The 13,329-nt window shown below is 38.1% G+C and overlaps 1 protein-coding gene across 1 annotated transcript in view; it reads left to right on the top strand.

The window, feature by feature from the left end:
- Positions 1-10,955, top strand: part of TRPM1 (transient receptor potential cation channel subfamily M member 1) — a 75,054-nt gene extending 64,099 nt beyond the window's left edge. Inside the window, exons 24-27 of the mRNA XM_054168742.1 lie at positions 3,044-3,188; positions 5,426-5,625; positions 6,761-6,893; positions 8,719-10,955. Coding sequence (XP_054024717.1) covers positions 3,044-3,188; positions 5,426-5,625; positions 6,761-6,893; positions 8,719-9,997 — 1,757 coding nt within the window. The 3' untranslated portion in view covers positions 9,998-10,955. The remainder of the gene's footprint in view (positions 1-3,043; positions 3,189-5,425; positions 5,626-6,760; positions 6,894-8,718) is intronic.
- The last annotated feature ends 2,374 nt before the right edge of the window (positions 10,956-13,329 follow it).

Below are 13,329 nucleotides of genomic sequence, written 5' to 3'. Positions count from 1 at the left end.
TGAAGACAGGATGTCAGCTAAAGATGAAGATCACAAATCACAGAATTGATGAGGTTGGAAGCCACATTAGGAGGTCATCTAGTGAAACTTCCCTGCTCCAAGCAGGGTAAATTAGAGCAAGTTGCTCAGGGACTGTCCAGTTAGGATTTTAATATCTTGAAAGATGAAATCTCTGCAGCCTCTCTGGACAGTCTGATTTAAATGAAGTTCCCACATTTTTACCTTTGTCCATTGTCTCTTCTCTTTTCATTGTATCCTACTGAGAAGAGTCAGGCTCTGTCTTTACTCCCACTCACCATCAGGTAGTAACATTTCCCTTGACCCTCTCCAGGCAAAATTATCCCAGCTTTCTCTGCTTTCCTTGCCTCATTTGTCAGATGTTCCAATCACCTTAAAACTCTTGGCCCTTCACTGGAGTCTTTCCAGTATTTCCATGTCTGATTTCTATGAGGGAGCCCAGAACTAGACATACAAGCTCAGATGTGGTTTCACCAGAGGTGAGTAATTACCTCCCTTAACTTGCTGGTAACATTTTTCCTCATGCAACCCAGGATGCTTCTGTCTGGTTTATTCTGTTTAGAAGATGCCCATGAGCAAGAAGTTAGTGGCATCTAGTACTCAACAACATCATATTTATAAACATAGAGCATCCTGGCATGTTTCTTTCAGTAGTGTGAGTTTGCTTAGAATTGCCATTTAGGAGTTGGCAAGCAAGTATCCATACTGGTAGTCAAAATGGGCTCTAATGAACTTATAGACTGTAATAGTACCAGTATCATGAGTATTAATGGAAAGAGAAACAGCTGGCAGAATCAAAGCCAGGGTGGTTCTTTAAAATAAATAAATAAATTACCACAATAGCTAAAAGAATGTTTTTGTGTGATAATTTTGAGTTGGTACTTTTGAATTGTTTTGTGTTCACAGTGACCGCCAGTTTTGTTTACTTGCCTGAAATACTGTGTATATTTAAATGATCATCTGCTAGAAGCATTTTGTGATGTATTGTTAATATCATTAATTCACTGCCAGATGCAACATTTGGGGAAAACATGAAAAGGAAACTGCAGGATGCAATGCATTTATAATGTCATTTCTAAGCTTATGTCTCTACTGATCTGACATTTGAGTTGCTTATATTTTCTTCATGGGAAAACTGTATTTTCAATCATTTTTTTTCCCCAATATCTATATTATTCTATTGTTTTCTCTCTTTCTCTCCCTGCCTTCTTCCCTCCTCCTATTTTGTTCTTTTGGAATGCTGTTCAGTCTATGCCATGGAAATTAATCGTAAGTCTCTGTGGAAAGTTGATTATCTCATTTAGCTGAATATGTTCATTAATCTTTTTCTTCACTAGATACTGACATTTCAATTATAGGGCTCATCCAATATTTAGGTGTGAATCTTGTTTTCCTGCTGTAATAGTTCCATCTGAAAAAAAGCAGAGAAAAAATATTTTATTTGAATGCAGATTGCAGATCAGAAGTTTTAACTGAGCTTGTGTGGTTGCTGTAACTTGTTTCTAGTACACTAAAACTATTTCTTTATTTATATTTTTAATATGATGTATGAGTCTCATGCTATAACTAATTCTCTTTGAATTCCTAGATGCAATATTGTTGGGGTTTTGGCAGTACTTTCATTCCATATGAGTACTTTCATATTCTACATTAGTACTTTCATATTCCACATGAATAATATTATGATTCACTTGACTTTCCTGATATACTTTTCTTATGATAAACAGGAAAAATGTAGGTCTGATGTTTGAAAAGCAAGTAAAATATATTTTATTAAAGTATAATTTTCTCTTTCAGTCCCCCAAGTCTGCTTTCAAATAATTGGAAGTATTTTTTTCAGATGAGGTTGAAGCATTGGGATCTTCTGTAAAATGCTTAGTCCCACTGGTCTGTCTAGTCACAGAAACAAAATCTGTAATGAACTGATTGCCAGACCTAGAATTTACTGAGATTTCAGCTGAAGAACCTGTGGTTGATAAACACTTTACCTGCTACTAAACTGTTCCAAAAGTTAGTCTTGTATGTGAAATCAGATGCACTGGCACTGCACCTAAAGACAGAACAAAGTTGCTGCAATTACCCACCTCCAAGAAGTTCTTACCTCAAGACAACCTGTCGTTTTAGGATTACTGCAGGCAATAATCTGACAACAGATGGATCATTATTCTCAATTTTTGTCTCATCCTCACCAGTCTATTTTGCTATTCCTACTTAATGTTCATTTTATAATTCTCTCTCTTTCATTTAAAATTGTATCTAAAATTTAGATTTACTGTGAAAAATAAAAGAAGCATAAATTGGGCCAAAAGTGGTGGTGGGGCCACCCACTGGTGACATTAACAGCCCCAGACTGGGCAAATAGTAGTATAGGGAGTCCAGACAGGGGCAAAAGGAGACAGGGTCAGAGACAGAACAAGGGTCCATCCACGGGACAAACACAGGTGGAAGGTCCATCCAGGAGATAGGCCTGAGACCTGCACACCTGATACAGCTCAGGCAGGGACAGGCATGCATAAGGGATGTAGGTGTAAACCCCAGGAAAAGCTGGGGAGGATCACTAAGATCTGTTCTCTACACTCAGGGCCCCAGTAAAGGTTTAATTTTTGCCCAAGAAACTGAGACTACAAGGAAATTCTTTTAGATTTTTGGCAAAGTAAGCACACAAGTTTGGTTGGAGAATTTCTTTTAATTCCACTATTAGTATGTATCTATGCACATTAAGATCTTGTCCTACTTTATTACTCTAAGAAAAAGAATATCCATAGGGATTTGAAGATAAAGCCACACTGTACAGTAAATTTGGAGCTGTCTCTCTGCTCACTGTCATGGGAAAATAGTTTTATATGCTGTAGTTATTGCTGTAGCAGAATTTGAAGTAGAAATTACACATACTTGCTACTAGAAATAAAATGGTGGAATTTCTTCAGCTGAGCAAATTTTATGCATGTGCCATCACTGAAGAAATGTAAATAGTGTTTTTAAGTAGCAGGCAATCTGTGAAAAATACCTTTCTGTTTTCCTTCAGCTCCTTGTGGGGACAATCTTTATGATGATGACGGTAAACGCCTCCCTCCATGTATACCAGGGGCATGGCTCACTCCTGCTATTATGGCCTGTTACCTCTTGGTAGCAAATATCCTGTTGGTAAACCTGCTGATTGCTGTCTTCAAGTATGTAAATGATCATGTGATGTCTTTACTTTCTTATTGCTGAGATAAAGTTCCTGTGAGCCTATCAACTGATATTGCAGGGGTTTGCATTTGCACTGAGAATCTAATTACTCCATGAACATGACTGGCAAATACTTGGAATAGTGTACAGGCTGGGAAAGAGTGGAGGAAAGGGTGCTTTGAATTTGCCAGCAATTGAAGTAATGCATGAGAGAATCTGGCTAGTTCCAGTTACCATTTAATGGATAGTGACAGGCCTCAAGATTGCTCTGGAAAGATGTAAAACAGAATCCATGAAACCTGCTACATACATGCTGGAAGCTGATGTCACCACTGGCAAATGTGATTCTGCAATTGAACTGCAGAATGAAAATCTAAACATCAAAATTGGAAGGCTTTTCTACAATCACTACATCATCTAGATTTTTGGGGGTTTTTTCTTCCTGTTTGGCTTTTCATTTAGAAAAAGATACTAAGGTCTTGCAAAATTCATACATGACCCAGAAAAGGAGTCTATATTGCCTTAAACCAAGAGAAAGAATAGCTACATGTTGCTAAGGTCTGTGGCCAGTGCAAGCAATGTTCATTATGTGTATTCTTAATGTTATTCCACAAATCTGTATTTAGACTTCTCTGGAGTAAGAGTAAATTAATTTATGCTTTTTATTCTTTCTACCCACATTTATGCCACATGATTTCCCTGTCATAACTTAGGGATTTAAACAAAACCAAACCCAACCAAACAAAAAACCCAACAACAAAAAAACCCAAACACCTGAAATATTTATGTGCTAGTAAGACTTACTGAACACACCACCTGGGAAAAGCAGGTGATCCACTTTTGATAGCCATAAACAGGTAGTGTTGGAGGGCTTTGCTGGCATAGGTATCTGGTGTCACAATGACAAACAGTTCATTGTGTGCCCAGAAATCTACCACTCACAAAGCCTATGATTCATTTGATGTATGTAACTGAGTTGGTCTGGCAGACTTAATGCTGGGGAGAAACTTCAACCCACCACAGTAACTTAAAAGGTCAGGAATTTTAAAGTGTTCAAATGCCAGTCACATTGCTAGGAGGACCAAAGAATCAGCAGTTTGGGAAGTAGGTCATGCTGTTAACTCCTGTCATCCCAGCATGATTGCAAGGGGATGCGATCTAGCTGGGGAATTCCTGCTATGCAGGGGACACAGGATGAAGGCAGACTGTCACTTATCACTAGTAAATAATGTCATGTATAGACAGACAGAAGAAACCAAAAGCTATGTGAACTCAAGAATTCTCTGGGTTTGAAGGGATATTTTAACTGGTTTTGTGAATGTAGGTGTTCTAAAGCACAGCATGATAATAGAAATAGACAAAAAATATGAAAAAAGGAAGTGCAAGTATTATCATCTCATAGAAATGCAGTGAGCTGTCTGAACATACTTCAGAATTTCTTGAAAAGCTTTACCTATGACAGAATATCAAGTCCTCTTTATCTTAGTTGGTATTTAATAACTTTGACTATTATTACTTCTGGATTGAATGCTGTCACTTACCCTTCATGTTCACTGAATAAATACAAAATAAAACATTTTTATAATACACCTTATTTTGATGTAGAAATGAGGCCATGGCTTCCAGGAACATATTCCTTTACAGGAACCATGAAGCATGTTTTTAAGTCAGAAGTTTGAGTGAATAAAGTTTGAATTTGGGACATTTTGTGAAAACTTGGGACATTTTGTGAAAACTTGAAGTCTTCTATGTAGGTCAAGTTGGTTAGCATATTAAAGGCAAACTGCATGAAGCTTCTGCATTTAGCACACAAAATACCTTTCATGGATTCAGTACTCTGTGTAATATCAAATACTGGCATGTATCAAAAGAAATACTTTATAACCAAGCCCCAAAATACAAATTATGCTATTTGTAAAATTTCCAAGTTTCTTTTCATTAACATCTAAAGGACTTTCTACAGTAGGAACAAATAGTCTAAGAAGGGGACAGTTCTGCATGGTACACAGGGGATGGAGAACAGCTTCTGGTGAGCTACCCAAAAGCAGTAGTGAAATCCTGAGTTCAAGTTAATCATCAATTCAGCAAGTTCAGCAGCATTAGCAAAGAGCTGAACCAAGCAAGCGCTGTGGCCACATGTTGTTATTTAGCTGGTACTTTTTTTCAGCATAGTGCTTGCTCAATACTAAGTAACAATTAGGGGCCTAATAGAAACCGTACTTATGTTCCTTTCCAGTAATACCTTCTTTGAGGTAAAATCAATATCCAACCAAGTCTGGAAGTTCCAGCGGTACCAGCTGATCATGACATTCCATGACAGACCTGTCCTCCCACCACCAATGATTATCTTCAGCCACATCTACATAATCATCAAGCGAATCTGCTGTCGCTGCAGGAAGGGTGAAGGAGACCAGGATGAGCGTGACAGGGGGCTGAGTATGCAAGAAATATTCTCTACATTGAGCTCTTTGCACCGTATCAGCAGAAAGCAGCAGATTTTCAACTGCTGGACTATTTTGTTCACATTGACAGTCAAATGTATTTGCAGAAGATAGCATGGGACAAAATTTATATCAAGTTAGCAGCTCTTAAGCTCTGTGGACTCCTGAGAAAAGTGCTGTGCTGCTAATGAAGACATTCATTAACATGCTTTCTAAAAATCATGAGATGGCATCTACTTAATCCAATTTTGCCAAGTCCTAGTGAAATCCATATATCAGAGAGAGCAAACAGGAAACTGAAAAGGGATCACAGTTTCAAATGTTATCTCTCGAGTCAGCTCTGTGATTGTGTCTAAGAGTATCCCCACTTTCATTTCTCCACTTACCTGTCATTTCACAGGGGAACTATGAGGATTCTTGAATCTAACACACCCTGTTATTGTTGATTATTATTTTCACTATATGCCTCATTGAATTAATCAGATGCCTCAGTTATCTCTGTATTTCTACATTTCACAGGAAATTTATTTTGTAAGTAATTATATTTCTGCACAATATGATTTTGAGTTAAAGAAGGGGAAAATCCTAAATGTAACACTTCATCAAAAAATACAGAGACAAATTCAACTAAAGGATGAAATCTCCCCAAAAGTTTAAATTTTCCTTGAATTCTCCTTACATGATCATAATTTTTTGAAGCTGTTGTCCAAGGAACATCAGGGAAACAATCTGCTATATTAGCTTCTATGTTGCCTATAACTGGTGTCCTTTTAAGAACAGTGTTTGAATGAACAGTCAAACTGACAGTTTGCTCTAGTCTTTATCCTATAAAATCTAGTCAGTTTGTTCAATGTGTAGCACTGCTATTAAAAAGTGCAAAGGTCATTGAGAAATATAACCCCCAGTGGATGGTCATAAAAGCAGATGATGTTCATAATGCATTACGTTGCCTTCAGGGCTGTGGCCACCTTTGGCTAAGCGCTCTTTCCCGATTTACAAAATCTGTTCACTTAGTGCAGAAATAGAATCTGCAGTACCCACATGCCCAAAATAATCTGCTAAAATGGATTTACACTGACTGCTAGGAGTTCAGAAAAAAGAAACATATTTTGTTCTTCTGTTTTGTACAGAGTTATTTCTGAATGAGGAGGAGCTAAAAAAGCTGTACGAATTTGAAGAACAGTGTGTAGAAGAATACTTCCAAGAAAAAGAGGATGAGCAGCAATCATCTAATGATGAACGCATCAGAGTTACCTCTGAAAGGTACTTATAATAAGAAAAAAAAAACCCTCACTTATCTGGAACATTATTTGCTTTTTTCTTGTCTGCATTATAACCAGTTGAGTAAAAGTACAAGAGGTTTATATCTTGAAGAAAAGCACCACCAATTCAGAAGCTGATTTGAATCCTGAGTAAATATCTGTGCCGGTACATCTCTCACAAGAGCAAGCTCTTTGTTGTCCCTCCTAATATGTCACCAAGGCTAATGGTTTGGGTAGCTTTGATATAAGAATATTTTAGTTCATGGTGAGTTTGTTCCCTCTCACCCATGTGAAGAGCACAGTTCTGGTTTTTATCTGTCTGGGCAAATTACCACTTGTTGAGCTTCCAACAGCTCATCCAACTGTGAGAAATAATGATACTGAGGATTCCTCCCTTGGACCTATGATATACACTAGGGTTCACCATTCACAACTGTTGACTTTTCATCTCTGCCCCAGATCCTCTTGGAGGCTTTGAACAATGAATGCATTTTATCTTTTCAATATGAACTTTCCCATTTAAAATACAGGGAATATTCAGATGTAAATCATTAAGCTATTCTGAGGACTAGGTGATGTTTGCATATTGCTGTGTAAGCACACAGTGATAATGGTAGCAGCACTGTTTCCCCAGGTCACAGGGCAGGACTGTTCCCAAAGACTCTGCCTCTTCTGTTAGTAATTCTAAGTCAGTCCCAGGATGGGGTCTTTTGTCACTTCCTTGAAATTATGAAAATTACACACATTTTAAATACTCTTTCACCATAATGTGTTTCATAGTATTTTGATGATAGTATCTATCTATCTATCTATCTATCTATCTATCTATCTATCTATCTATCTATCTATCTTCCTTTTAACATTTCTAATTAAGTAGATCTGTGATCCATATAATTCTTTAATGGATAAATATCCTCTCGAAGGGAGACCCTGTACATCCTGTAGTATATGTGAAATTTGAGAATAGAGAGGTAAATGAAATCCGCTACATGTATTTGTTCGAGCAGTTTCTATCGTGCTATTTATCCATGGCAATTTGTCAAAATCCTACGTATTGTGGCAGAGAATAAAGCAGGGCTGTTAAGCCTCACTGACTCACTATGGTCTATGGCCACAAAGCAGATTTGCTTATTTCTCATGGCTTCTTGTTCCAGATGCTTCGTCATCTTTTGTGTGTGAGAGAAAAGGAATGTTGATTTAATTTCCATAGTTGATTTACTAGTGTATGATCTCTAAGGCACATCCTAATGCATTACTTTTTATATATCTCTTTCCATTAGGATATAAACTATAAAAGTAAATGGGGAAAAGTATTATTTTAATTGAACTTAGACAATAATTGCACTCCCTTCAGCTGATACACAATTGAAAAGTATTTCAAGAGCTAAAGTAATGCCATACACACTGGCATTTGCTTTCTCCCATACAGCTGCAAAACCTGTTTTACAACATGCCCTGATGTTATTTTAAATCATCCTGTGGGCATGTCATTACAAAGTATTTTTAATGGAATTAATTGATGTTTCACAGTGAAAGACAACTGAATATGAAGTGGGTGGCACACTGTGCTTGAGGGCTTCAGCTCTTGTACTCTCCTGACATGTAACTAAGGCAAAGTTCAAATAGGCCTCTACTACAGTGTATGGAAAGCACAGATAACAAGAAAATGCACTTGGTTTTGATGCTACATGTAGGGGAAAAAAATGATGCATGATTCATAGTATAAAATTCTACCTTCTGAAGCAATCAGCAGACAGGGTGCCTATAACAGGTTACTGGACCATTCCACAGCCCCTGTTCTATGCTTCTTCTTTTATACCCAACAGAGTTGAAAATATGTCTATGAGGCTAGAAGAAGTGAATGAAAGAGAACATTTTATGAAAGCTTCCCTTCAAACAGTTGACCTTCGACTCTCTCAGTTGGAAGAACTGTCTGGTCGGATGGTGAATGCTCTTGAGAAACTGGCAGGTGTCGACAAATCCCAGCTGACGTACACACGTTCGCGCGCTTCCTCGGAGTGTGACGCTGCCTATCTCCTGCGGCAAAGCAGTGTTAACAGCTCGGATGGCTACAGCATGTACAGATACCACATTGGTGGCGATGAGTTAACATATGATGACAGTGCCATTCCTATGTCACCGGCCTTGGAACAGCGTAGAAAAGCCCATTCTATTGGTACCAAAGAAGATGGAGTAGACCCAAAGATGCTGGTTCCAGAACACCATACCAGTCTCCATTATACCTCTAGTGCTAATGCAGTTGCCACAGCAGATGACAGTAAATCTATGTTAGAAATGGCACAGAATGCTTCTATGCCTCATTCTGGTTCAGGTGGTTTGGGGGATGAAAAGCAGGGGATCTGCAAGAGTGATGGAATGATTCCTCAAAGTATAAACCGGATGGATGCTGTTACAAACAGTCAGTCAGTACCAAGATCCGATTTCCAGAACACTCAGCTAAAAGTAGAACGTACCAAGTTAGAAGCTACCATCTCTTACCCCTTGGACAAATCTAAAGCAATGCGCTATTTTCCTCCTGAAACATTCAGTGCTTGTCAAACCACTATGATGAAGTCAAGGAGCTTTATATTTGCACAGGGTGGGAAGATGGTTGGAGGAGTTAACAACTGGACTGCTGAGTATAGTACCATCATGGATCAGGTGTGCCCTTCAGCAGTTGAACAATGGGCCACAGAGTGGAAATATGAAGTTGAGCAGCAACTTTCCCAAGAACGTCCTCCAGAGTACCCTGGGTTTGTCTCTGAAGCAGAAAGGCAAGCAGAGCAGAAACAGTTACAGATGGACACAGATGATGACAGTGATGTTGGTGAAGCAGGTATGAGTGCCTCTTACACCTCTATGCCTACCACTGTCAAGGCTGAAAAAGATAATTTACTATCAGTAAAGCCAGAAAGGACTTCTGGGTTCCCATCAGTAAGGTCAAAGAGTTTGCACAGCCATTCTCGAAAAGCCAAGTCTGTAAAGGACAAATTAAATAGACCAGGACATGCCAGCAGCGTAACAAATCTGGTGGTAGCATTTGGCAGTGCAACAGAGGAACAGAAAGCTAGGCAGGAAAATGCATCCACAGAAACTGAATGTTAAAGTGGCTTATGGCCCCTGTTTCAAGGACAGTGAAGAAAGCAGCATGACAAACTATGGACTTTAAAATTCATTTGTAAAGTAGAATGTGACATATATTTGTTCCTTTCCATTTTCTGTTCTGTTCTTAAATGCTTGCTGAATCAGGTGAAACTGGAGATCTTCTCTCAGGGGCAGATAAAAAGTAGGCACAGTCCACAGATACCAGCAGTATAGATCTTTCTTTGTTCCATTTTGATCTGCCTCATAAGCTCATTTACTGATGAGCTCCCTATAAAAGCTCATGAAAGAAGGGCAATATTATTATATAATAATTTAGATTTTTTTAATTTTTAAGTTTTTTCATCAGAAAGACTTCTTAAACTGAAAACATTTTTAACCAGCCTTAGTTTTTATCCTTCCTCATGTAGCCAGTCTCTCTGTCGCCACTGTTTTTCAGATCTAAACAAAACTGTTGGAGGCAAGGAGAAACTATGCAGTTCCTCCTTTTACTTCTGATTTTATGTATGCTTCTTAGCTGTCCTTTCAGAAAGATACAAGATACCTGTTTTCATCCACTGAAACAGGTCTGAGCAGCAAAATGCAGTTCTCTTTGGAAAAGCTTGACCTGGGAAGTGTAGAGACATTCTTGATCTGTCCTTGAACTTTAGTAATATAACCTTGCTTTCAGGATCATACCTGCCCCCACCCCAAAGCATGCTGACAGCCTTAAACTGTTGAAGAACAATGATCATTGTTTCAAAACGTAGAGTAAGTATCTGGTTTTTAAAAAAATGAAAAGGGAAAACAAAAGAAAACAGGGAAGGTGTTCCCATGGGGTGAGATCTAAGTGTAGCAAATTTCATCTTTCATTTTCCAATTTCATTTTGACAACATGAAGAACAAGAAAATTTCTAGGAGTCTGTCTAAACACAGAATAAATTTTCCAGCTGAAATAGAAATTTCATACATTTCTTGAGTAAATCCCAAAAACAAACGTGAAAGAGAAGAAAAGTCTTTGTAGCAGAATGTTTTCTACCCCTCAGTGATAAAAACTGAAAAATCTACATTTATAGTTACAGTCTTCCAGCATGCTCATCTCAACAGTGGCATTCTAAGTGCTAGGTTTTGGGTAGTTCTCCATAGTAGTATGATGTTACTTGCCTCATTCTTCTCTATTACCTTTTTGGAGTTTTGCTCTTTTGCATATTTAGCACCTCTCTTTGCAGAGGCTGCATACCATTTTTACAGACAAGAATGAGTTAAAAGAATGTTATTTGTTTACAGAATGTTGGTTAAAAGTGTATGATTAACTCATTAACTACTAGGACTTACTCCTACACTATTTTGAAAAGACACATTCTTTTTCCCCCCACCCCTGCATCAGCTCCACAGTATGTAGGTCTCAGTATCCCCCCTGATAATGCTGCTTACAGCACTTTAAGAGGTAAAGATTGATGGAAGAATCTACAAATGCATTGATGTCATCGACTTTTTATTGTTTGTGTTGTGCTTCCATATTCCATCCATACTTAACACCTTCAAATACTGTTACCATACTGAATGGTCACGGTAACTGCACAGACATCATTTCCTAAGAGGTTTTGCTAGCAGTTTTACTGGTTCTCTGTTGTCAGAGCAGTGTTGATAGTTTTCATGTGAGCTTCTCTTTTAACCAGCTTTAGGGAACTTGACATTTTGTAAAAGCAGGATGGCATTTGAAATTGTTTCACTTCCGTGTTTACTTGTACACATGTTCCCATCCTAGGCAACTACATAGCCATTTTGTACCTCTGGTTAAAATAGCCTCCAATTTGGTAATGCCTTGTTATTGTTTGCCTGCACACTCACCAGAAACAGATGGATTCACAAACACAAAGGGATGCAGCTTTCCAGCACTTTGCTAAACCAGCAGTATGCATTTTGAACAAAATACAGTGTTGCATACCTCTTGTTACTTTGTCTCTATGAATTGTGTGTTAAATCTGTTTGACCAGTCACATTTTTATCATTTAAATTACAAGTTTACCAGATAGCATTTTACCTTTGTATTTACTTCCTTTGTGTAAAAATATTTATAAAGAAACACATGAAAAAGATATGAATTCAGTATAATGGATTTTTCACTGTGATACCAAACCACTTCACTCATCTTCTTCTTATGCAGTGCATAGACTGAACATTTTCTAAGCAAAGTTTCTTTATTTAAAGATTTGACAGTAATTTTCTATGAAGTCCTCTATGCAGTGATGACTTTATATAAGCTTTGGATGGCATATTTATATTTGAAAGCGTTTATGAGGCATAACATGAACTGAAATGATAAGCTTTCTGCTCTTAAATGGTAAGTACAGGGACTTTGGCAGAGTTACTTTAGACATACAGACATTTTCATATGATTTAAATGTGTCTCTGTATGTACATAGAAGACCAATAGCAGATTTGGAGCACACCAGATAGAGTAACAATCAGCACACTTGCACGTCTGCCTGCATGCTTTCCTGAACACTGCCTGAGAGGATGCAAAGACAGAATCTGCACTTCTGAAGAGACCTCTGTAATAATGCTTTTCAGGAAGATGCACCCCTCCTACTGCTCAGTGTGTGGTGACAGCAGTGTCACTGAAGTGCACTAACCGTTTTTTATGTGCTTGACCTGTACTGAACCAAGTCAAACCTAAAGACTATGTACTCTAAGACTATGTCTACATGAAGACATTACACTGAGGTAATTCCAGTTTGTTCACCTTACAATACCTTGCAGTACAGACATTTTCCTCTCCCTCCAGGCAAATCTTTTAAATACAGTGACTAACTGTAATATTTGCGTAAGCAGGTTCTGACCTATACCAGCTGATGCCATGAAGTATCCCTTTTTACATTTTGTCATTCTGGGACTTGAATGACTATGCTCTTGCAAGCCTCTCCTACTGTAGTCATTCTTGCTATTTTAGATGCTGGATTTTGATACCTGAGAACCAAGAAAGTCCATTTTCTATTTGGTAATTAATTAAAGGAGCTATTGAAACCTTCCAGCTATGGTTTCTCCACATTGCTTCTCTGCATTCTTTCCTAGGTTCTGGGCTTGACTGTTATCACTAGTAAAAATCTGTTCTCCTAAATAAAATTAAAAGGATACAAATAAGGCCTTGACAGAAACCAGGAATGTGAAAAGGATGCGTGACCAAGGATGTCAATAGGATTATTTCACTAGATCTGCAAGATCCAGAGGATTGTGCCTTGTTACAGGTGTTCTGGGTAGTTAGCCCACTAACACAAATACAGTTTGTTGTTGAGTGCTTGCTGTGGAGAAGGTGAGTTTTCAAAGTGACAGCAGCAGCTGGGTATGTTGCTGGG

The sequence above is a fragment of the Dryobates pubescens genome, chromosome 17, assembly GCF_014839835.1.
Source record: "Dryobates pubescens isolate bDryPub1 chromosome 17, bDryPub1.pri, whole genome shotgun sequence".
Lineage (NCBI taxonomy): Eukaryota > Metazoa > Chordata > Aves > Piciformes > Picidae > Dryobates > Dryobates pubescens.
This window is presented reverse-complemented; position numbering and strand designations above follow the sequence as displayed.